This window comes from Lepus europaeus, chromosome 11, assembly GCF_033115175.1.
Source record: "Lepus europaeus isolate LE1 chromosome 11, mLepTim1.pri, whole genome shotgun sequence".
NCBI lineage: Eukaryota > Metazoa > Chordata > Mammalia > Lagomorpha > Leporidae > Lepus > Lepus europaeus.
Genome location: NC_084837.1, coordinates 71,014,352 through 71,040,928, shown reverse-complemented (window position 1 = coordinate 71,040,928; position 26,577 = coordinate 71,014,352). Strand labels below are relative to the sequence as shown.

At 40.6% G+C, this 26,577-nt stretch overlaps 1 protein-coding gene across 4 annotated transcripts in view; it reads right to left on the bottom strand.

Moving 5' to 3' along the window:
• The window catches only part of GALK2 (galactokinase 2), a 139,619-nt gene that overhangs the window by 34,397 nt on the left and 78,645 nt on the right, over nt 1–26,577 (bottom strand). For all 4 annotated transcript variants that reach the window (XM_062205875.1, XM_062205876.1, XM_062205874.1 and 1 more), the window contains 3 exons: nt 13,576–13,674; nt 11,997–12,149; nt 2,113–2,323 (listed from right to left, as the gene is read on the bottom strand). In XM_062205875.1, coding sequence (XP_062061859.1) covers nt 2,113–2,323; nt 11,997–12,149; nt 13,576–13,674 — 463 coding nt within the window. The remainder of the gene's footprint in view (nt 1–2,112; nt 2,324–11,996; nt 12,150–13,575; nt 13,675–26,577) is intronic.

The following is a 26,577-nucleotide window of genomic DNA, read 5'->3' as shown; positions in this document are numbered from 1 at the left end:
CTAAGCAGCCAAGCCATCCAAATTCTAAGCACAGTTTGGACACTCATCAAAAAATGTTCCAAATAGATTCTCCCCTTTTTAAACTAGGGATCATGTCACCTGGCCCATTCTCTACCTTAGTCCTCATTTAGTTCTTCACAGATTTCTCTGTTTATCCTCCAATGTGTATCCTTGACTTATCTCCCAAGCTTCATAGTTGTGCACAACTCTCCTAGCTTAGACAATAATTTCATCTCTTCCTATTGGTTTATGCTTTGGGAAATATCCCTCCAAACTAAGGAGCCAACTCAAAGTAGAGCCACATTCTTCAGGCATTTATCTACTCTATACTCCATATTTTTAAGATTTTGATAAATATTTTTATTACAACTGGCATTAAATACTGTGAGTGTGTTGGACACTTAGTCACTACAAGGTAAAAGTCATGTCTGTTTAACTTTGTATGCCAATTTCTAGCACAATACCAAGTCCCAAGAAATCAATACATATTATCTGAATTAAAGAAATCAGACAATGTCTTAGGTCAAAACAGAAAGGCTATTCTCCTAGAAACTCTCTCTATCCCATGTCTTCCCTACACAATTTCTTCATACAATAAAAATTTTATTAATTTCCCCATTACCTATAAAATGCACACAAAGAATTTAACAAGGCCTTTGATGATCTGGGCCTGTCTTTATCAGCTTAATATCATCTCACTCTCTAGTATATATATTGTTTTCAAGATATACTCAAAAATTTGTAGTTTCTTGGGTATACACCCTCTTTCACTCCTCCCTGCCTCTGTAGTTGCTGTTTTATCAGCCCAGAATGCTTTCTGATTGCTTGTCTGTCTAGAAAATTCCCATTTCTTATGTACCTTCTGGCTGCTATCTCCTTAGTAAAGCTGGCTTTGAGTTCTTTCTTTTCTGATCTCCCTACACCTCCACCACCACACCCACCTCTATGAGCACCTCCATTACCAAGCATTGTTCTTAGCACATTACATAGGTTACTCCTTTATGTCCCTTTTGTGCCTATTTTCAAGAGAAAACTGAGGTAAGCTTTGGTCTAATACATGTTTAGAATGGAAGGCAGCAAACATTGTCTGCAAAGGGCCAGACAGTAAACATTTTAGGTTTTGTAGCCTGTTCAATCTATGTCACAACTACTCAACTCTGCTATTGTAATGCAAAAGTAGCCTTGGCCAATACATGGTGGTATTTTAGTAAAACTTTATTTCATAAAAGTTTTCATCAGGTATGATTTGAATGGTGGACTACAGTTCACTTGTCCCAGTTCTAGAGACTCAACAATTGTTCCTAAAATTAAACTGGATCTGACAATGTTAGACATAAAATGAAGCCAGTCCCTAACCTCAAATGATTACTTTATCCTATCCCAAAGTTGTCAGTAGTTTCAGCCTTTAAGATATGAATTTTCAAGCATACCCACAGTAGTCCCTCAAGATGCAATTGTAGAACTTAACTTAATGGAATGAAAGTTGGAACCCTGAAGCTGATCTTTGTGCGAAGCTCCCACACTACCTACCCCTACTCCAAAGGACAACTGAATCTTAATGCGATGTCCTTGCCCCTAACACTAACTCCCCATCAATAGACAACCTCCACTTCTAAGAGGAATAGACATTGCAAGGTTCCATCCTGTGCCTCCAACATTTACCTTGCCTTCATTTCACCTTGTGATGGTACTGGTATAAAAACAAAATTACTTAAAAGCAACAGCTGGGCCATAAGTTCTACTCTGAGCCATGAAGGCCTCTGGTATTCTACAGTAGTAGTTTCGTTCTCTCTCTCTCTCTCTCTCTCTCTCTCTCTCTGTCTCTCTCTCTCTCTCTCCCCAATCAATAAATAAATAATGAACCTCTTGAGGGCAGGAATCATGTTTTATTCACCAAAATAGCTGGAATGTAGCACACCAGGAAATGTTTATGATACTTGAATGAATATATAAAGCTAAGGATCTAGATAGTTGAGTTTCCCAAAGTATGTATCCATTCACCAAATTCCCTCAAGTATGCCTTACAATCCAATAGAATCCATGGGGAAGTGGGAAAACATTCCAGCTATAAATGAGGACAGCTCACACCCTGAGTTTTTCTAGCAAACTCACCATCTTGAGTGTTTTGACTCAGGATCTGGGTTCGGAGTTCATCCAGGCTAATACCCAGACACATGCAGATCTCCTCAGGGCTATAGGGGTCAGAGTGAAGGGCGTCCTCTGTGACTGAGAGCATTTCTTCCAGACTAATCCCTAGTTGAGCCTGTACCTCCTCCAGTCGCAGAACTTTGTTCCATTGCAAGCCTTTGTGCTTAGCCAGGAGCTGCAAGTTTAAACCAAGATAATGGTCAGTTTTCATTTTTCATTTCAGAATTTGATATGTACTATTTTAATTAGTCAGATTCAACTTTAAGCTGTTTTTTTTTCCATTCAACCTATCCAAATTTTGACCATTGTTTGGACATGCATACTGGGTTCAGATGTTTGGAATTAAACATGCTTGTATGATGCTCAAACTAGTGAAGTATTTGTCCCAACACACACACACACACACACACACATGACTAATCTCCCACTGATTTTTTTGGTCTGTCACCACTTTCCCTGAGGCTTTTTCTTTGAATAATTTCATTCTTTTATCTTTATTCAGTTTAACACCACTATGTCCCTCTCTGTAAAGTCTAGAGGAAACTATTCAAATCTCATGTGACCTGAGTACTGAGATGGACACTGCATGCCCAGTTTCATTACAGCACTTCCTGTTTACTACATGCCTCTTTGAAAATGGCTAATGAATTTAAGTATCTGGGCGTTTGGAGTAAAGTCCTAGATTTTTAAATGAAAACCTCATTGGTGACCTTATAAAAAACCACTTCATTAGATCGCTGGTAGCAGAAGAGCTGTCTGTTTCTCCACTCTCAAGAAAAGGCATATGGCTTACAATCTCTTCATAGGGCATCCTCCAGAAGGTTAAGTACAAACCAAATCTTTATAACAGGGTATACTCCTGGTAAACCAACCTAGATATGTTTCTTTCATTCTCCCCAAACCACTGCCCTTCACAGGAGGTGACAATCAAAACTGTTAAGATTTCTGTCACCCTGAGGTCCATAAAATTCATTGCCAAGGTATAAAGACAGCAGGTGCAGACAGTTCAAACAACAAAAAGAAACAAGAGAAGGAGAAACTAGTCTTCAAGGAAATGTGCATCTGATTTACCCTTCTATTATGTTGCTGAGTTGATTTTCGTTCTTTTCGACAGGAAGCAGAGTTTACCAAAAAACTATTGTACTTTGGTTAGGGCAACTCACTTCTGAAGAATGTTAATAACAGAAGTTCTTAAATTCATTAATCATCTTTTTTAAAACCTTGGCTCACACACTTGAACAGAGTTAATGATTTTAAAGCAGAACTTGGAAAAGAGACAATAGAATTATGTTTTTCTGTTCAATTATTTCACAGAACATGCTGCCATTTTTAAAGCAAGAACATGAGCTAAGACTTTTCTTCTGCCCTTGTTAGCTTAGCACATTTAGTTAGTGCTATTAACAGTACTGGGTTAATAGCCCTATAGAATGACCCACTTGTTAATTTAGTAAATTCATTTATTCATGTTCTATATTTCAAAGTATTCTAAAACCAATTTGAAAAATCTTAAAAGGTATATATAAGAAAAAAAATGAAATTTCGAAGATGGTACTGTGGCACAGAGCTGCAATGTGCAGCGCAGGCATCCCATATGAACGCTGGTTCTAATCCCAGCTGTTCCACTGGAGGCTCCTTGCTAATGCACCTGGGACAGCAGCTGAAGATAGCCCAAGACCTTGGGTTCTGTACCTATGTGAGAAACCTGGAGAAGCTCCTGGCTCCGGGCTCTAGCCTGGCCCAGCTCTGGCTGTTTGCAGCCATTTGGTGAGTGACCCAGTGGATGGAAGATCTCTCTCTCTCTCTCTCTCTCTCTCTGGGTGTGTGTGTGTGTGTGTGTCTTTCTCTTTCTCCCTCTCTCTGTTATTCTGACTTTCAAATAAATAAATCTTTAAAAAATATTTTAAAAAAGAATGAGCATAAAATATATATTTATTTTATATGGAAAGAAAAGCTGAAGTCAGTGATTTCCTACAACGATGTATTCTGGCAACATATATCCATAATGCATCTGAGATAAACAATGGAAGCTAGTGAAGATAATAGTGCTGTATGGATTAAAATGTGCTCTTTAATTCTTGTAATCTTCAACAACCCTGTGAGATAGGTATTTTTACTCTTTGTGAGAGATAAAAGTAAGTGATTTGTCCAAAGTCACCTAACTAGAAAATAATAGATTTGAAAATTTAATCCAGGTGCTACCACTCTCCTTCTTCCCCAAGGCCACATTCTCTAGGAGATATGGACGATATATATGCTACTCATGTTAGTTCAAATCACCATTCAGGTCTTAGAAATGCATTTCTAAGCCTAAATGAAGATGTGTGCTAGAAGTCAACATTCAAGTGATTTTAAAACACTTTAATAAATGGTTGTTTCTTTTAAAAAAGGAAAGCAAAAGGGAAAACGTCAGAGAACTGCCCCCATTATGAGAGTGGGTTCTTTCTAAGAACTGTTCAGTCAACAACGATCTCCAAGTTCCCATCCCCATTCTCACTTGAACCAGTCACACTGCCCCAGGCCCTTGATTCAAGAAAATTTGGCCAGTGATGCGTGAGGAGAAAGTCTGTAAAAGATGCCTGCAGCCCACGGTTTAGTTTTCAAAGGCAGCCTCCCCATGTGCTTTTCTTCTACAGACAGAGGAACTAACATACAAAAGTCCACATTCACTCCAGCAACATCCCACTTTGCTCTTAGCCCAATTGTCCACTTAGCCTTCAGCTGGAGGATCCATGCAGCCAATTTGGTGTGTATTTCAATTAAGGATGAAATCTACCACATGCCCTCAAGGACAGCTGCATAGCCCATGAGCCGTTGAATTGCACTACATTGAGGGAGTAAAATAGGAAAGCCGCTTAAGCCCTTTGAAATTTGGCTCAGGAAACAGAAAGATGACTTGCAGATGAGAGAAGTGGGCGGGTAAGATTACTACTGTTGCTCAAGGACAGAACTCCATGAGGGAATATGTCACTTATGGCTCTGGTGACTGGCCGACTTCACATTTGTGAGGCAGGGCTATGAGTCAGGGATATGGGTCGTTTCGTCACAAGTCCCTCACTCAGTAGCAGAGTGGGGAAATAAGAGAAAGCAGTTCTTTGTCAACGTTCACCATTTTCTTTTCACCACAGCAAACATTAAGTATTCATTCAGATACCACTTCTGGGAGGTTCCTGAGCTCTATTTTCATGCTTTGCAGACAACAGCTGCTTTGTCCACAGTCATGGGAAGGAACACTGTTAGTGCTGGGTTCCTGACACAGGTTGGTTTTTCTCTGAAACTCATGACAAGAATTTGAAGGCAAGAATTTAGGAGCAGAGTGATCCCAACAAGCACCAGAATAGGAATGGAAAGTGAGACAGGAAAAAGATGTCAGTCCATGGGGCACTGATGCAATCAGGTGAGGCTGGGCCTGATGGATCTTCTGAGATCTGTCTATATAATCCCCAAGGGCGAGAAAACTCAGGTATTTGCCCCCTAAGTCCCGATCATTTTTGGCTGAGGCTTCCATCAGAGTCTTAACTCCCTAACACCTCCCAGTTGTGCCAGATGCTAACTAAAATACTAAGATCTTGCCTACAACCAGAAAAAACCCTGACCGGGGCTTCCAGTAAAGGGTATGGGGGGGAGTGTACTAAGAGAAGGACCCTCACTCAAGAGACTGTCAGAATCCACCTCTCTTTGACTTTCTCCTTGCATTTGACTGACACCTCAGTGGGGAAAGTACCAAGTCTTCTCACTAGGTCCATAAAGGGAAATTTTTCTAATCCTTTCTCTGTGTTCCCTCTAAAAATAACAATGCATTCAAAAAGTTATTTTCCACACAACAAAAGAAGCTGTGTTGTTGTTTTTGGTTGCATAAATTACATATGCTCATTGTAGAAAGTTCTAAGTACTCCCTCCCAAAAAACTGAAATAAATGAATCATTTTTAATCACTCAATTCAGTTACCACACCAAAGTGACTGGCATTCTAGCATACAATTATTTATGCACACCTACTCAAACACACTTTGACATACATAAGATCTTACAGAGCAACTTTTACTATAGACACCTTTTATCTTTCTTTTTTTGGGGGGTAGGGTCTTATTTCCCTTTCATCCCTCTTCCAACTACATGGAGACCTTCCCCAACATTCCACTGTAGTTAGTGATTTCTGTGTCCATGTTCCACCCCTGGCCATAACCACATTCATCACGTGACCTTCTCCAATCCTTGTCATCCCCATTGTCATGTTCTCCATATTAGTTTGCAGGCCACAGAATAAATCAAGTCATACCAATGAAACTTCTACAATTCTCCCTGCAACCTCAGCACAGCCTCCTTTGTAAGGCAACACCATGCATGGTGCTCTAGATCCAACTCATCCTCAATAGCCAAGAAGTACAATGCAAGGAGCACAGGCTAAGGCAGACCTGGATTCCTCCATTCAAAATCATCACAACAGACCTCTCCTGAAAGCCACAGTAAGTGAAATGAGGCACTTAATGGCTACCTCACAAGCTATTGGGAAGGCTAAATAAGATAATAAGAAAATCAACCAGCACCCTGCTAGCCCAGAGGGGACCTTGAAGGATTAAATTTCCTTCCCTCAGGATGGCCCAAGTGCTTGGGCCCCTGCACCCGCATGGGAGACCAGGAGGAAGCACCTGGCTCCTGGCTTCAGATTGGTGCAGCGACGGCCGTGGTGACCATTTAGGGGGTGAACCAACGGAAGGAAGACCTTTCTCTCTGTCTCTCTCTCTCTGTCTATAACTCTACCTGTCAAAAAAAAAAATTTCCTTCCCTCCCCACATTCTCCTGCCTCTCTAGGTTGTCCTCTCCCACCTGACACCTCTTCATATGTCTTTAAACATAGATAGATCCACCCTAAAAGTCCTTCATTTGTCCATCACTTCACCATCCAACACCTAGAACCAGTGGACATACTCACCAAAGCTCTCAGTAACTATACTAAATACTGAATATGGCACCCAAAGGCCCTTCCTCATCTCTAAAAACCAAAGCCATCTTGCTTTTAATTTTTACTTAAACTATGGCTTTGGGAATTCTTCAACACTCTGTGTTATATTGGCTTCTAGAGCATTGAATTTTCCTAGTCTCTCTCTCACCTCTCTCTCTGATTCTTATATCATTTCCTTCTGTGACTCATTTTTTCCCTGTCTTTATTGAATTAAAGCATCTCCCTAGCTTATTCCTGGCCTTCTGACCCTCTCTTTTCACATTTCTTCCCTCAGTGAACTGAATGTAGCTCTTGGTTTCAACGATTATCTCAAACCAAATACATCTGAAGGCTACAGCCCCATCCATGAGATACTCTCCTAGCTGAGACTGCCAACCACTTACAAGAAAATTCTGTAGGGAATTATCGTCGCCTCCTATTCTCCAGTCACCTTCTACCTCACCTTCTCCAAACCTACCGGTGGCACCACTGCCCTTTCTGTCCAACATTTTAGCTCAAACTGCAACTTGTCAACTCAACACTTTCCTTTATTCATGTACATCTGCATGCAATGAGTATCTGTTAAGTACCTACTACACCCCAGGCTCCAGACAGATAGCAGTAAATAAGGGACACATGGCTCCTGGCCACATGAAATTCACAATCCTAGCAGAGGAGACGGATGTTAAATAGAAATCACCCACTGAAGAACTTAACCTGACTGTTGGTAAATGAAAAATACAGGACAGGATAGGAACATATAAAAAAGTGTTCAACCTTAATGGGTATAGAGAGGTCAGCAAGAAAAGCTTCCTCAAAGTAATGATGCAGTAGGCCAGAAGGAAAACTGAAATCCAATCACAGAGAGCCTTGTACTCGACCCTTTACCAGGCCCAGTCATAGCTTCTCTCCCTTTTGAATTAAACCTCACTATTATTCTAATACCCACCTCTTTTCACCCAAGCCAAACGTTTACCCTGCCAGAATAATAATTCTACAATCCCCTGCTAACAACATTAACAGCTCCCCTCTACTCCCAGGACCAAGTCCAGGAGATCCTTAGCCCAGCCCTGAAGGTACTGCCACAAGGTGGTTCCATGAACATCACCCCTATTCTCCAGAACATAACATCATCTGCCATGAAGCTTGGACTCACCATTCTCTGAATACTCCATGCTACAGTCTTGGCAGAGTATGCTCTACTGAATCAACAGGCTGTGTGAAATTGGCCACATTCTTGGGTATTTGGTTTTTCTCTGCTTGGATTCAAGGAAACTGCCAAGCCCTGAGAAGTATAATGCCAACTCTCCTCACAGTCTATCACCAGAAAGAGAATAAGTTCCATATCAACCACTAAATGACAGGAACTGAAAAACTGTGAGTGATGGGCCATGACCAGACAGGCCTTGTAAAGAATCACTGTAAATTTCCCTTACAGTGTCAGAGGACCACATGAAACCCCTCTCCATTGCTTCACATGTTGCCACGAGGAGCTCAGAGCATTCAAAAAAGCAACGGTCTAATTTCTCTTCCCTAGCTGACTTCTCATAATACTTACTATTGGCATCACACATTTTATCCCTCAGTATGACTAGGGATACTCTCTTTTATAGGCATGAAATATTTCTGGAAAAGTTTAAGCCACTAAGTATGTGCAAAATATGAAAAAAAAAATTGTGCCCATTAAAAATCCCTGGCCACTTTGTTAATTTAAGAACACAAAAATGTGCTTCACTTAAAAGTATCACTTACGCAAGTAATAATTATAAATCTCCATTGAGTTTGCCTTGAAATGTTTTCAATTTTAGTTCAAATACACTACAAGACTCTGACTTTTAATGAATCTAAATCAGTTAATTTTTTAAAGTTAGTCGAGAGAGAGAGAGAGGAAAATTGAGAACAGGAGATATTTTCAATGAAAAAAAAGTACAACAAAGAAAAATCATCTTTATTATCTTAGTATACTTCTCAGTACTAATGATATGAAAGTCACTCAGTTTCAATAAACAATCTTGGAAGGACAGGAGGAGAGGAAAAGTACATATTATTCATTGCAACTTTGCCAGGTGGAGCCCCATCTGCTTAGTCTCATTTTCTCATTTCCTTTTTTTTTTTTTTAAAGTTTTATTTTATTTATTTGAGAGGCAGAGTTTCAGACAGTTAGAGGGAGAGACAGAGAAAAAGGTCTTCCATCTGCTGGTTCACTCCCCAAAATGCCCGCAGCTGCACCAATCCAAAGCCAGGAGCCAGGAGCTTCTTGCGAGTCTCCCACATGGGTGCAGGGACCCAAGGACTTGAACCATCTTCTACTGCTTTCCCAGGCCATAGCAGAGAGCTGGATTGGAAGTGGAGCAGCTGGGACTTGAACCAGCATTCATATGTGATGCTGGCACTGCAGGCTCAGGATTAACCCTCTGTGCCACAGTACCGGCCCCTAGTCTCATTTTCTAAACTACCATGATTAGTCATTCTCCAATGACATTTTGTTATTATTCTGTGAAAACAGAAAGTTTATCCAGGCTGAGATATTGTTCTCTACCTTTTCACATGGGAGTTTATTTCCTTACTTAAGGAGACCATTTTTAAACAAAAATGGGATTCATTCACATATTGCCAAAAATAGAAGAATGGACAACAAAATATAAGAAAAATATGCTTAGCAGAATCCCAGCCTATACTCCTAACACCAATATCTACAGGAACAGTCCACTGTGTCAGTTTTATCTTCAGTTTCCTTTTATATAGAACCTTGGATTCCAGTGATTTGCAACAACACAATTTAGAAAACATTCTCCATCTTGATAAAATTGTTCACTTTTCAATCATCACACACATCCCAATAACTTTTACTATAAAGATTCAACACCATAGTTGTATTCTTCACTTTCTACTTACTTCTCTGAAACAAAGTATTCATAACTTGACCCATTTCGCTTGTCTCATCCCTGTTTCAGTTCACCTATGGATCTGGTACAATATATCTGATTTTGTGATAGAACTTGGGAAACAATGTTGTCTATATTTGAGTCTTCTTAGGAAGACAACACTTACTCATTGACCTCAAGATAAAAAGTCAACAAGAGTAAGCCTTCAAACAAATAAGACACTAATTTTTCCATTTCCTGAAAGAGGAAATATGTCCTGAAGGAGAAAAAAAGTTTAATGAGCCCTTTATAATAAGGTTTACTGTACCACTTCTACACATATATGCACAGATCAGAGGCTGTAAAAAGTTTCATGTTAAAATTTTTCTCTTACATAATTTTTAGAAATTATTGAATAAATTCCAAATTTGAAATATGATCTTTTTAAAATCAGTAAGGTCAAAACTGTCTAGAAACAAGCAAACCATAAAACTAATTTTTCTGACTTTCCCCACTTCACAACATCAGGGGTGAGAGTAAGAGGAGACATGCAGAGTCAATCACACGGGCTAACTACACTTTGCTTATCTCTACAGAATCTATTTGGTGCTGGACACACTATGGGCACTTCTAGAAAACTGTGAAGCTGAGCAAAGTAAATGGAACAGAGCAGGTGACACAGAAAGCAGTCATCCATTTATTCACCAAGTGTATATCCTATGTCCACCTTAGTCTAAGCATACATTAAGCATTAGGGGCAGAAGAGTCTCAGCTCTGAAGCAAAACCAAATCTGAAAGAAGAGATGGACATTAAACAAATAATTGTAGTAAGTACCATAACTGAGTAATGCAAGTGCTATACAGTATAAAGAAGGTTCTACCTTAGTCCAGAAGTACAGAAGTCAAGGAATGTTCCCTGAGGGAATTGGATTGAGAGCTCAAAGAGGCCGGCACCGCAGCTCAATAGGCTAATCCTCTGCCTTGCAGCGCCGGCACACCGGGTTCTAGACCTGGTCAGGGCGCCGGATTCTGTCCCGGTTGCCCCTCTTCCAGGCCAGCTCTCTGCTGTGGCCCGGGAAGGCAGTGGAGGATGGCCCAAGTGCTTGGGCCCTGCACCCCATGGGAGACCAGGAGAAGCACCTGGCTCCTGCCTTCGGATCAGCATGATGCGCCGGCTGCAGAGGCCATTGGAGGGTGAACCAACGGCAAAAAGGAAGACCTTTCTCTCTCTCTCTCTCTCTCTCTTTCTCTCACTATCCACGCTGCCTGTCAAAAAAAAAAAGAGAGAGAGAGAGAGAGAGAGTTCAAAGAGGGTTGAAATAGTGTACTAGGCATGGGCAAAGGCCCTGAGAAGACATGATCCTCATTATTGGAGTGCAATGGAGTAGGGGACTCTAGAAGAGGAACAGAATGAGGTGTACAGGTACGAGGTTTCGAGGCTCTCCACATGTTGATAAGGACTGTTTACTGCAATGAAATGAGAAGCCTGTGAAAGGTGTTAAGCAAGGGAACCACTTAGATTTAAATTTCTCAACCGGCCAATATTCCCTCTGGTTTATGATTCCCTGGTAAACATGAAGAAATCTTTTTAATCACAGGTGGTTGCACCAAGCCTATATTTTTGGAGTGATCACTAACAGCAATGGTGAAAAATGATGTATCTGAGAAAACTAAGCAGAGACTGCCATTACTTCTGGTTAGGAAACAAGACCAGCTGAGATCACTTCCTATCAATCACTCCAAACTATCTTTTTCTACCGCTCAACCTAACCCATGAACTGTGCTTTATGGATATAAACTGTCCTCTTCTTCTCACTGTCACCTTGGAAAACAGAGGTTAAGTTCATATGGCTTCTGCAGAGCTAGAAGTCAGAGGGCACACACCTACTGGTTTATCTATCTCCTGAGTTTGGATTCAGATTGCCAATTGTTCCTGCAATCACAATGTTGTCCTAAAATTGGGGAGAGAGACAAAGTGACAGAAACAAAAAGAACAAGGACAAGAAAATGCCTACTTCAGATTTCACTACTTAGCCATGTTCATACCTTTGCAGCCAACCGACACTCCATCACTCTGATATTAAAATGGGAAGTTGCTGCTTTGTTCATTTCCACACAGCTGTTGGCGATCACAAACACTGCTCCACTTGGGAGTTTAACATCAGTTGCCCTCAAAGGACTAAATTCTATCAACTTGGCCTATTGGAAGAAAAATGGCAGGGGAGATATAATTTATTAGAATTCAGACATGTTTAAGCCTATATACACTAATTACCTTAACAATATCTTTTCTCAAAAATGCATTCATTTATTTAAATATAATTTATTGACTTCCAGGCACAATACTAAGTACTGGAAACACAATAATGAATAAGATAGACAATGACCCTGCCCTCACAGAGCCATCATTTCCAAGTTGTATGACAAAAGCACCAAAGCAGAAGATGCTATATAAACACACACTTGAAGCACCTTGATCACATACAACCTAGTACATTTTCCTTTGAAAAAGGGAAATTTAAGTCAAGTCCTAAAGGAGGAACTACAGCAGGACAGACAGAGGGTTCTCTCCTCAAATAGGATGTGAAGAACAGGGAAGAGCTCTGTGAGTCCAGAGGTGAAAAACAACATGGGTGCTAACTACATTTTGGGAATCGGAAGTTTGGCTGGAGCATAGAGTCTGAGAAGTGAGAGGTGGCAAGAGATTACAATGGAGGGGTAAAGCAGAGGTCAGACGATTAAGTACTTTGCAAGCCCAAAGAACCTGGACACTGTTCAGACTTTATAGCCAATGTACATTAATGTCAGCACACTTGCTATCATGGATGATTGTTGGGCCTCATCCAAAACACCCATAATATTTTTCAGAGTATTAAACCAAACTTCTTCATTCCATATGTCTTTGACTTAGGGAAATCAGCAGCAAATATTCTTAATAAGAAGGAATCTAGGTGTTCTTGGAAAATAGCCAAGCCTAGAGAACTCTGAAAAAAAAAACTAAGATTTTAAAGAAATAACTGTTTCTATTTTGAAAGTGTGTAGATTATAGACAACAACCAAAATCTATGTTTTACCTAAAGAAGCTGATAGCCATGGGGAAGTGGTATTCGCTGGGGAATTCACTCTTGGCTTGCTTTCAACATTCTTTTTCCCACCACTAAAGACCCAAAAATGTTGACAGAGAAAAATGATATCAAAGAGTAAATTATAAAAAGAGGAGTTAGGAATACATGTGGTAAGAAAATGAACATTTGGGTTTAAAACCAACATGAGATTAGGAAAATGTCATGAGATGAGAAGTGATTTAGGACAGAAGTTACAAAAGGGGCTAAAAAACTAGGGAATTGAAAAATCTCTTCCTAAAAAAGAAGAAAAAAAGGAAAAATACATGAGAAAAAATAGTTTTGAGGTATGAGTCTGGAAGCTTAGAGTAGAAGTGATCAGCATAAGACAAAGTAAATTCACCCATGGTACCCTTGGGTTACAAGGCAACTAGAAAATAACACCCTACAGTAAAGCATAACAAAGAAGAGGCCCAAAACCCAAAATGCTGGCGATCCCAAGGCCTTCTTCACTGTGCGAATTTCCCCAAGCTGATGTTTTCAAATAACTCAATGCCACCTACGGTTCCTTCTTCTGCAAGAAATGATATGGATTGGTCCATGCCTCCTCCTTCAGTGCCAATATAACGTTCACTCTTAGCACAAATTTCTGCAAGTTCCACCTGAAAAAGTAAAAATTGATTTGTACTGTGAGTACAGCTTTAATCTATTTCTCATCCTTTTCTTACATCAAGCATGACAAATACAGTGCCAACTCCGACCAATTAATAGTAGCTGGCTGTAGCGTGGTGTTAACGAGGGCTTTAGGCAACAATTGAGCCCAATAGGAAAAACACTAAGATTGTTTAACAACATCTGCTTGGGTGTATAATGAGATATTTACTGTGTATGCCATGTTTTTGCTATCCCTAAAAGATTCCATAGGGCAAGCATTTCCTCCCTTCTTTCTTTATACTCCATCCTTTTTTAGATTGGTGTCACTAAACATCGCATTTGAGCACTCATTAATTTCTGCCTCAAATTCCTTTGTCTTCCAATGGTGGACTATTCTATAGTCTTCTCACTGTCAAAGTGGGGTCATTCATCTATATTTTTCAGCCCAAAAGTAACGCTGTCTTTCTGACATTTATTTCCATTAAATATATGAATCAGAACTAGTGTCACCAAATACATCTTACTCAAACCAACATGAAGAGGTACAGTTGGTGAACACAGCTTTAATCCAAACTGAAAATCTCAAAACAGTTGTTTAAGGATTTTCAGTGGCTTCCTACTAAATAATGAAATAAGTCCAACCTCCTCAATTTGCCATTTCAAAGCCTTTGAAAACCTGGGACCAATTTGCATATGTAATTGTATCACCTATCACTCTTTCCAAGTTAGATTTGTGTCCTTGACCATCTCATACGTATTCATGCAACTGGTATTACTTCCTGTCTTCTTTCCTCTATAAGTCTTATTGCTACTCAATACTCAGCTTATGCACAAGTCAGAAGGCTGGCCATTCAAATCTTCCTCCATCATGTCTTCTTCAGATATTGCTACCACTTTGGTATCCCCTTTCTCTACACTCTTACAATACTTACAGTTATTATCTATTTACTCACATTATTATTCACTCATCTATCTTGTCTTTCTTCTAAGACTTGTTTCAGGCCCTGGTTTCTCACTTGTTTTGCCTGAAGCTGTCCCTAGAGTCATCATTCTGAAACACTGGCAGTTTGTAACCATCTCTTGCCTGCCTGGTTTCCAGTACCTTCATACTTAGACTTCTCAGTACACAAGGCCTTTAATGACTTAACTCACTTCTCCAAACTGCTCTACCACCACTACTCCCATAAACTTGAAACTCTGGCCATAAGGAATGCAGAACAAATGCTGTTCTTCATCACCCTCAGACTCTTCCACCTCTAGTGACTTTACCAAGATGCTTCACTCAATATTTCTTTATCACTAACATTCCAGCCTTACCTCCCCAGAGAGCCCACACCACCGCTCAGATGCATACATACCACATAACCCCTCCCCTGCATTTGATATTAATAACTCTATTATAGCTTATTGAATGATGCACTGAGTGTGGATTTACTTGTCTCTTTACCCACTAGGCTATGAGGGCCCATGTGGCACCCAAACCAGAGTCCACTTAACTAACATGAGCTGAATCATAGTGTTTATTATTGTTCTTTAATTGTTTCTTGCTTCCATCACATCTATTTTCCTCAGAAAACTATGAGTCAGAGAGTCAGATAAAGTACAGTGTTCTTTTTGTACCGCCTACTTCACACAACACTAAGCACGTAGTAAAGACTCAATAAACACCTGCTGCTTTCATTTTCTGAGAATAGTTACTCAATTACCACCTGTCAGATTCTGCAAGTGTCATATTTCATCTTGGTCATGTGGATTCACTAACATTAACTTTGCCTTGTGACAAGAAGTCAACTTGAGATTTCTGACGTAATAGGCATTACACGTGGCCTAACACACAGAATCAGTGGCCTGTCCATAATAAGCACATTAAAAATAAGTTCATAACTAAAAGGTCAAAACACTTGGATTAAAAACGTAGAGAAACAACACATCCAGATGGAGCAGTTTGCATAGCATTCAGTGAAGAATAATGAAATTGGGGTACCCACGTAAGTGCAACCCTGAGACAGTGTGACGATCACTTCTCCTTCAACAGCAGTAGCAGCCACATAACTGAGAGCCAGGGAGGTGTCAAGTATGCTAAGTACTCTTTTATCTCATTTGTACTGTCTCTTTTGTAAGAAATATCTCCTTTTTACCTCCAAAAACCTTCTGCTTATCCCCATTCTATGAGTACAGATGAGAAAAATGGAGTTCAGAAATACAACTGGGAGTAGAGGAACCTCACCCAAAAGCCTGTGTTCTTTACACACTGAACTTCAATTATCCCTTAAAAAAATGAAAATAATGTGACCTATTTCTTCACTTTCTCAAGGAATGTAAAAACACCAAAGAGATCTACCAAAATGTAAATATTATTCCTCTTAAGAGGAACAAAACCATGGCATCGAGGAGTTTGTGCTTATTATTTATTAACGGGGGCCAGTGCTGTGGCCTATGGGGTAAAGCTGCCACCTGTGATGCCAGCATCCACTATGGGCACTGGTTCCTGTCCTGGCTGCTCTGCTTTCATCCAGCTCCCTGCTAATGTGCTGTAAAATGCAGCAGAAGATGACCCAAGCTCCTGGGCCCCTTCCACCCACATGGAAGACTCAGATGAAGCTCCTATCTCCTGGGTTTGGCCTGGCCAAGTGATGGCCATTGTGGCCACATGGGGAGTGAACCAGCAGATAGAAAGTCTCTCTGCCCCCCACCCCTGTAACTGTGACTTTCAAATAAATAAGTAAATCTTTGAAAATAAATTAAAACCTAACTACTTTTTGTGTAAATCAAATGATTGTTTATTTACTATGCAAAAATAAAGTTTACAATTGCTTTAGAGCACCATGAAGTGTTCTCATTCAAAGAGTTTGTTTTTAATTCATTGGATCATCATAGTAATCCTGTAGCCAAGGAAACAGGTATTTTTTTCATCTTGTGAAGGAGAGATCATGTGGCATGATGACTAAGAGTATGGGTATTGTGGTTAGATAATTTGAGTTTGAATTTTAGCTTTAGTATTAATTAGCTTAGTCTCAGCCAATAAGCCTACTCAACCTCTTCCTTTATAAAATGGAGAGATCCCTACCTTATAAGCTTGTATGAGAGATACATAATTCAGGAAAGGCAATTAGAACAGCATTTAACAAATAGTAGGTGCTCAGTAAATCTTAGCTGCTAAAATTATTATTGGGGCAGGCACTGTAGTGCAGTAGGTTAAGCTGCCACTTGGGATACCCACATCCCATTTTGAAGTGCCTGGGTTCAAGTCCTGCCTCTGCTTCCAACCCAGCTTCTGAAATGTGCATCCTGGGAGGCAGCAGATGGTGGCTCAGGTCCCTGCCACACACACAGGAGACAGGTGGAGTTCCTGGCTCCCAGCTCCTGGTTTCAGCCTGGCCCAGCCTCAGCTATTACAGGCATTTGGGAATGAACCAACAGATAGATGATGGATTCATATTCATTCTCTCTCTCTCTCTCTCTCTCTTTTTCTCTCTCTCTCTCCCTCTCTCTCTCCCTCTCTCTCCCTCTCTCTCTTTCAAATAAAAATAAACATTTAAATGAAACTATTATTGTTGCCAACAAGTATATGAAGAAATGAAAACTTGGAAAAGTGAAATAATCTAAGGTCACTTAGCCAGTAGGCAGGAGAGTCAGGGCTTGCACTGAGACTTGGAGTCATCTGATACCAGTTTGTTTTCCACTAATTTTTAAATTCTTAATGCATTTGCGTGGTGGGGTGGGGGGGTCTATAAGCTAATTCATTCTTTCTTCTATCTTTCAACTTCTGTATCTTCATTTTCTTTGTTTTCTCTCCACTTAGAGCTGTTAGGTGCTATCTGATCAATTACAGAATTGAGCTGTCATAATTCAGCAGAAGAGGGAGCGGAAAGATGGAGAGATACCCCCTGCCCTTTGGTGTGCTCTCCCTGATTCAGAGACACTGGGGACTTCTGGATGTGCCTCTGAATTCTGTCCACAGAGATAGATTTGAAAATTTCGCAGCCTGTACCTATTAAAGCACAGTTGTTGCCACGCATCAAGAACGTTTTAAAACAATCAGCATCAACTTCTCATGCTTTCTTTTCTCTCGTGAGAATATTTAAATTTTGGTGAGTGTCTTTGGAGGTTTACAGGAGGTAATTCTCACAAAAGAGAAAATACAAAGTGGAAAGACAAGTTACAATTATTCTGGAGTACAGAACCATGTTTTAAGTGCTCAGAGAAAGACATTTTTCATATTCTGAATGTCTCTAGAAAAGCCAGTTCAGTGAGAGGGAGCAATAAGCCTGAGGTGAGCAGGCAAACATGAGCCTCCATAAAAGCCCTGCAGTCCCACTGAGGGATGAGGGAGTCCCTACCCGCAGAACAAAACGTGCCTGCAGTTTTATTCAGGCCAGGCCCTCAGGCTGGCTTCCCCAGTCCTCCTAGTCCTTCACGCCTATGCTAAAAAGTGGCTATGATGTCTGAAGAAACTAGAAACAAATGTGGTGTTTTTTTTCTTTAAAGCCTTCAAATCCTAGTTAAGGAAAAATTGTGACAACAACAACAACAAAAAAAATGAGTTAGGTCCACAACCTAAGCCAGAGGTGGCATGACCTGAACTCAGAGAGCCACTAGTGGAGGGACCGTAACACCCCCAGGATGTAAATAGGAGCAGAGAGTTCCTGTCATCCCGCAGGATGTGACAAAGCCATGTGAGCCTGCCCACGCCTTTTCTGTCCTTTGGGACACTGGAAATAGAACTACAAAATGTCCTCCAAGAATTATAATCAGACAGTTTGACTTGCAAATGCACTAAATCATAGCTCTGTACCTACTTAAATCGTTTAAGATCTCCAAAGATTGCTGGAGAAGGGGGAGGAGCCGTCAAACACACATTAACAAAGGTGTACGGAAAGGAAGCTTCTCAGAAGCCAGCCCAGCAAACATGGAAATGAATTTGTGGACTCAATTCTAGTTAGCAAAGAACAGAGATCTCTTGGTACCTGATGACCAAGGGATACCCAGATGGAGGTCCCCTAGCTTTGGCCTGGCCCAGCCCTGACCATTGCAGCCATTTCGGGAGTGAACCAGCAGATGAAAAACCTCTCACTGTAACTCCTTTCAAAGTTACTAGACATCCCTGTCTGGTAGTAGATCTCAGTGCGGAGTGAAATAAGCCAGTCCCAAAGGGACAAATATCATATGTTCTCCCTGATCTGTGACAACTAATTGAACACCTAAAAGGAAACCTGTAGAAGTGAAACTGACACTATGAGAAACAATGACTTAATCAGCCCTTATCCTGACTATCGAGGAACAGCTTACTATTTTCTTCCTTTTAGTATTTTCTTTTTCTACTTAATATTATTGGTTGAACTCTTAATTAACACACAATTATTCTTAGTCGTTTAAATTTAACTGAAAAGTGATCCCTGTTGAAAATAAGAGTGGGAATAAGAGAGGGAGGAGATGTACAGTTTGGCACACACTCACTCAAACTTACCCCTAAGGGTAAAGCTAGAAATGTGCCATGTGACTCCAAATCCCATTAAGTTGGCAGGTATCAATGCCATCTTACTAAAGTGATCAGTTTAAGTTCATAATTGATCATAACGATAGGATCAAGTGTCAAAGGGATCACATAAATAAGACCAGTATCTGCTAATAATAATTGATAGAATTAAAAAGGAGAAAACAATCCAACATGGGAAGCAGGATACACAGCAGACTCATAGAATGGCAAACGCCCTAAACAGCACTCTGAATCAGCCATTAAGGCATTCAGATCTGGCTAAAAAGCCCATGAGAGTTTCTCAGGCATGCAAAGCCAAAGCACTGTGGGAAAAAAAAAAAAAAAAAAACCTAAATGAAAGATCTCTGTGATTGAGATCCCAGCAGAAAGAACGGGCCATCAAAGAAGGAGGTACCTTTCTCTGAAGGGAGGAGAGAACTTCCACTTTGACTATGACCTTGTCTAAATAAGGCCAGAGTTTGTGAACTCAAGAGGCTTCCGTAGCCTTGGCAGCTCATGACAAGAGCCTCGGGTGATTACTGACATCATAAATAAGAGTGTCAACTGTTAAATCAACATGGGAGTCACTATATCTTACTCCCCATGTAGGAACTCTGTCTTTAATGTGTTGTACTATGAGAATTAATGGTAAAACTAGTCTTTCAAACAGTACTTTACACTTTGTGTGTCTGTGTGGGTGCAAACTGTTGAAATCTTTGCTTAATATATACTAAGTTGATCTTCTGTATATAAAGATAATTAAAAATGAATCTTAATGAAGAATGGGATGGGAGAGGGAGTAGGAGATGGGATGGTTTGCGGGTGAGAAGGTGGTTATGGAGGGGAGGATTGCTATAATCCAAAAGTTGTACTTTTGAAATTTATATTTATTAAATAAAAATTTTCTTAAAAAAAAGTTACGAGGTGTCTGCTAATACTGACTGATAGAATTAAAAAGGAGAGAACAATCCAACATGGGAAGTGGGATACTCAGCAGACTCATAGAGTGGCAGATGTCCTAAACAGCACTCTAGCCTCAGACTCAGCCCTTAAGGCATTCGGATCCAGCTAAAAATCCCATGAGAGTATTTCAGGCATGGAAAGCTAAGACATTCTGACAAAAAAAAAAAACTAAATGAAAGATCTCTGTGAGTGAGATCCCAGCGGAAAGAATGAGCCATCAAAGAAGGAGGTACCTTTCTCTGAAGGGAGGAAGGGAGGAGAGAACTTCCATTTTGACTATGACCTTGTCTAAATAAGATCAGAGTTGGCAAACTCAAGAGGCTTCCATAGCCTTGGCAACTCCTGATAAGAGCCTCAGGTAATTACTGACGTCATAAATAAGTGTCAATTGTTAAATCGACAATGGGAGTCACTGTGCACTTACTCCCCATGTAGGATCTCTGTCCTTAATGTGTTGTACTATGTGAATTAATGATATAACTAGTACTCAAATAGTACTTTATACTTTGTATTTCTGGGTGGGTGCAAACTGTTGAAATCTTTACTTAGTATATACTAAATTGATCTTCTGTATATAAAGATAATTGAAAATGAATTTTGATGTGAATGGGATGGAAGAGGGAGCGGGAGATGGGATGGTTGCAGGTGGGAGGGAGATTATGGGAGGGGAAAAGCCACTGTAATCCTAAAGCTGTACTTTGGAAATTTATATTTATTAAATAAAATTTTAGAAAAAGTTACTAGAAAGGAATGCTACTCTCTTTGAGTCAGTTAACCAACCCTATGGGAAGCCTAATTACTCAGAACCTAAGCCCTTAATCTAGTAGAATCCAACTACTGCTTTTGGCCACCCTTAGTGAAAGTCAAGAGCAAGGAAGCCCCATTCAGTCACTCAATAATCATTAAATAGTATTCTACATGCCACTGTGAACATGCACTGTCTGCCTTCAAGGAGCTCGAAGTACTGAGATTGTCCTGGGGGAGTAAGTCTTCCAAGAGAAAATGTGAAACTACTGTAACTGACAGCTTGACTGCCCTTCCAGATCTGCTGCTCATCTACCCATCCTGGTATCTGCCTCAGCAGCAGGCTACCTAGGGTGACCCAGAGCACAGGCTCCTGTGCACTATGCGTTCCACTGGGTCCTTCCAACAGAAGACCCAAGCAAGAAATAGGGAAGGAAGGGGGAGTGAGGTCAGGTTCCTCTCTGCCAAGGGCACTTGCAGATCCAAAGGCAAGTAACAACCCAGCCACAACTAGTCCTAAGTTTCCCCTATAGCCACAGCTTGTAAATAACTCCAATGAAATACAATGTCCTTTATTACTGAATGTGCCATTTGTTCTCCCTTAGAACCCTGACTATATCTACATAAGGTGAAATGTGATGGTTCCTCTGACTCTGCTTTACCTCAGATATTTTCTCCCCTGGCAATCCTTCTCTACTCTAACTTTCCAAATGTTTGGGTTCTTACCTAGGTTGTTTCAGATTTTTTTCCCAAATTGGCAAACTTACCAGGAAGAGCCCTTCTAGGAAGGAGGAACTACATGAAACGGCACCAAGGCATGTGTAAGAGAGACTGACATAGACTTGCCGTGTTCTGTAACATGGCTGAAGACCAAGCTCAAATATGGAGATTCTGTGGAGTATTTTAAGGGGGGAAATGGCCTTGCTTTTATTTAAAAAAAAAAAAATGAGGAGGAAGCTATTATTTCATCTTCACATTTCTAACTCAAAGAAATGTCACTCAAAGGAATTAGTAACTTTTGCTTTATTACTGCAAGAGGAGCTGCCTGAGAACAATGATAGCTAATTCCCCAGCATGAGCACAGCAGATTCAAGTGACCCTGACAGTTGAGGCTTAAAAGTTTCGGTAACAAAGGAAAGAAAAAAATAAGTACAATTATTAGAATGATCAGAAATAGAAAGAAACAACAGTGAGTAGGTTTCTCTAAAGTAAATCTGAGGAGCAGGCATTTGGTCTAGCATTTAAGACACTGCTTGGAATACCATATCCCCCGTCAGAGTACCTGGGCTCCAGTCTCAGCTTCACTCGCTGGTTTAGCCTCCTGCTGAAGCATACCCTGGGAAGCAGCAGGGAATGTTGCTTTCAAATCCATGAAGGAAGATTTTATTACTCAATAAAGTTTATAATGAAACTGAAGCATAGGGAAGTTAAATTGACCAAAATCATTCAGCTAGCAAGTTGCAGAGCCAGGACCTGAAGTCACAACCTTGACTGTATTCTTTTAAGCACAGTAGTATACTTTATCTCTAAACGGGAAAGAGTTGAACCCAAAAGTTAGGAACTTCAAAAAGCCTTTCCCACACATTTATTTCTCACATATCACAACTAATTAAGCCCCTTTCTCTGTTTAACTTCTTTAAGAAAAAAAAAAAAGTAGGGGTAGGCAGCAAACAAATACAACATTTATTGGGTAAATGAAAGAGAGAATTGCCAAGAAGCGGTTGTGGTGTGAGAACAGGAGGGAGCAGCCTGGCCAGATTGATGGAGTCTGACAAGAATATGACCCAAACACTGCTACTAAATACCAGCAGGGCCTCCAACACCATTGGAAAGGCTAGTGTTGCCTCCTTGGCAGGCAGACCATGTACTTTGGCTCTAACATTCCAAAAAAAAAGCAAAGTAATGATGATAATAATGGATGGATGGCAGCCCTACAATCTCTGTGGTTTGGCAAGTGTGTCCTGGGACTACACATCCTTCCATGATCAGAGGGACCCTCCCACTCCCCAAGGGAAGGTTCTTCACACTGTGTTTTGAGCATCATGCTCCCGTCCCACACTAGTCCACACTGCAGGTACTCCCACTGTACCAACCCAGACTCTCCAGGACAAAGTAAAGAAAGGGCATTCACTTACTTAATGATTGGTACCCCCAGCATCATAATAATAAAAACCAAAACCTGTTGACTTTCCTAATATGAATCTGAAAATACAAATGTAGACATAAACCAAAAGGGGCAAGAAAATTACTCCCATGCATTACTGTCTAATCAGGGTATGGGGAACCTGTTTTCTGCCAAGGGCCTCTGGATGTTTATAACATCATTCTGGGCTATATGGGCCATGCAAAATTATCAACTTAAAAATTAGCTTGTTATAGTTCTGTTGACTTTTTTTTTTTTTTTTGACAGGCAGAGTGGACAGTGAGAGAGAGAGATAGAGAGAAAGGTCTTCCTTTTTGCCGTTGGTTCACCCTCCAATGGCCGCCGATGGCAGGAGCCAGGTGTTTATCCTGGTCTCCCATGGGGTGCAGGGCCCAAGCACTTGGGCCATCCTCCACTGCACTCCCTGGCCACACCAGAGAGCTGGCCTGGAAGAGGGGCAACCGGGACAGGATCGGTGCCCCGACTGGGACTAGAACCCGTTGTGCAGGCGCCACAAGGCGGAGGATTAGCCTAGTGAGCCGCGGCACCGGCCCTAGTTCTGTTGACTTTTTAATCCCTCCTGTGGTTGCATTGGCAGAGCCAGACCAAATGATTTGGTAAGCCTTATATGGCCCACAGGCCAGACATTTTCCACCCGTAAACCAAATATATAACGCAATGCATATATTGGACTGTGGTATACAACAGTCAACTCACAAAGACTTTCCCATGAAGTTGAAAGATTCTTTAAGGCCAGGAGATGGTGAGGTTGTTCAAAGTGTGTTACATGAAACAAATTTATTTTACTGAGTTGTTATCAAATGTTATGCCATGAGCATCTAGCAAAAGTTATTATATGAAGCAGTGATAGGAATGCAAATTTTGCATTTGTTTTCACACTATTGCAGAGAGTCATTTTATTATTTCGATTGGGTGAAAACAGTCTGTCTCCACCAAAACTCATGTGGAAGTTAGATCCCAATGAAATGGTATAAAGAAGTGGTGGAGTCTAAGAAGTCTTTGAGGTCATTAGCAATGTGCCTCAAGAATAGTTAATGCTTCTCTATGGAAATGAGTTCACTGTCTCAGAAGTTTGGTCCCCTTTTCTTGTGATGCCTTCATGTGCTCCCACCATGTGATGTCATTCACAATATCAAGATGCAGCTTGAGGTCCTTACCAGGTGTAGCTGCCTAATCTTGAGCTTCCATGCCACCAGAACCATGAGAGAAATAAACTTTTCTTTGTAAATTATCCAGTCCCAGGTATTCTGTTACAGCGACAGAGAATAAGCTAAGACAGTTATGTTTTTGTGTGCTATAAAGAATCCATGTGAAAAATACATCAGAGAATTTAGCACCCTAGGGGAAAACAAAGCCTCTTCTGGAGGGCTGAAATGATCCCTCTATTCTGGTCTATGAGATCTATAAAACTTACCATGTTTCCCTCTTTATCTTAGCTTCCAGGAGCCTCAGTAGATAAGATTAAACAAAACAATTTCATGAAATAATTAAGTTGGCATGTTTTCATTCTTCTTTCCTCTGCCCTAATATTCTACTTCTAGCTTATTAACCTTATTTAATAAATATTCTTGGTTGTATAGTTAGTTCCTAGATTTTTAAAAAATTTTATTTATTTATTTTAATGTTATTTGAAAGGTAGAAAACAAGAGCTAGAGAGACAAAGAGATATCTTCCATTCACGGGTTCAGTTCCCAACAGCCAGAGCTTGGGGGCCAAAACCAGGAGGCCAGAATTCAATCCAGGCCTCCCACGAAAAGTGGCAGGGACCCAAGTATTTGAGACATTTTTTGTTGCCTCCTACAGTGCACATTAGCAGGAAGCTGAATAAAGAAGAATAGCTAGGACATGAATCACACACTCTGATAGGGGATGTAGGCATCCTGAGTGGTGACTTAACAACTGTGCTATACATCTGCCCCTAGACTTTTTTAAAAGGAAAGCAAAGGGGTATTATGTATAAGTAAAAGGAAAAAAATAAGATATAACAGGCCTCAGATGGAACAGTCATATGAAGATAAGAACACACTCTAAGAAGCAAGGGGAAGAATGATGAGGAGGTCCAGTAACCATATTCCGTAAGGAATAGTTGCAAGATCAGTGAATATATGATCTAAAGAAAGAATAATAAAATAAAGTAAAATAAAATAAACAAAAAAAAAACAGAATAAGAGGCATCAGGACAGGTTCTTTCACACTGTGAAGAATTCAAATTCTAAAGAAGGAAAAAATTGGGAATTTAGGTAGAAAGGATAGATTTTGTTTTCTTTTTTTTTTTTTTTTTTTTTGGTTATTGAGGAACAGAGAGATAGAAATATAGACAAAGAGACCCCCATTTGCTGGTTGATACCCTAAATGCCCACAACAGCAGGGTCTGGGTCAGGGCTGAAGCCAGTAACCCTGAACTTAAACCAGGTATCCCATGTGGGTAGCCAGAGCCCAATTAACTTGAGCCATCACCATGGTTTCTCAGGGTCTGCATTAGCAGGAAGCTGGAGTCAGAAGCCAAAGCTGGGTGTGGAACCCAAGGAACCTGAAGTGAGGCAACAGGCATCTTAAACACCATCTTAATTATTGGGATTAATGTCTGCAGAATACATATATTTTTATTCAATATAAAAAAAGATATGGGGGAGGGACATTTGGCAGTGGTTAAGCCACCAACTGAGATATTGCATCCCGTATCAGAATGTCTGGATTCAACTCCTGATTCCACTCCCAATTCCAGATTCCTGTTAATTCACACCTTGGGTGGCACAAGGTAATGGTTCAAGCAGTTGGCTCCCTGCTACCACATGAGAAATCTAGATGGAGTTCCTAGCTCCTGGCTTCAGCCTGGCCCAGCCCCAGCTATTGCAGGTATTTGGGGAGTGAATCAGCGAATAGGAAATCAATCTCTTAATCTCTCTCTCTCTCTCTCTCTTAAATAAATAAAATGACTTTTAAAAAAAATATTTATTTATTTAACAGGTAGAGTTACAGACAGTGAGAGAGACAGAGAGAAAGGTCTTCTTTCTGTTGGTTCACTCCCCAAATGGCCTTAACGGCCAGAACTGTGCTAATCTGAAGCCAGGAGCCAGGAGTTTCTTCCAAGTCTCCCACGCAGGTGCAGGGACCCGAGAACTTGGGCCATCTTCTACTGCTTTCCCAGGCCACAGCAGAGAGCCGGAATGGAAGAGAAGCAACCAGGACCAGAACCGGCACACATATAGGATGCTGGTGCCGCAGACGGAGGATTAATCTAGTGTGCCACGGCACCAGCCCCTAAAATGACTTTTAAAAGTTTTTAAAAAGAAACTTTTTTCTAATACATTTAGTCATCCAAGAATGAATACTTTGTAAAGCAGTGAAATCACTGGAGTTATTCAAGCAGAGAGGTTAGAAAACTACCTCCTATGAATGCTGAAAAGTAGAATTTTGCTCCGGTTAGATGATGAAGTATGCACTCAAAGACAGGACTCCAGAGATCTGGGGTTCAGAGACAGGGGCCTGTTAACTTCCAACTACTGGGAAAACTGTAGATTTCTTTGCCCTCCTCCAAATTTTAAACTCTTAATGACACTGCAT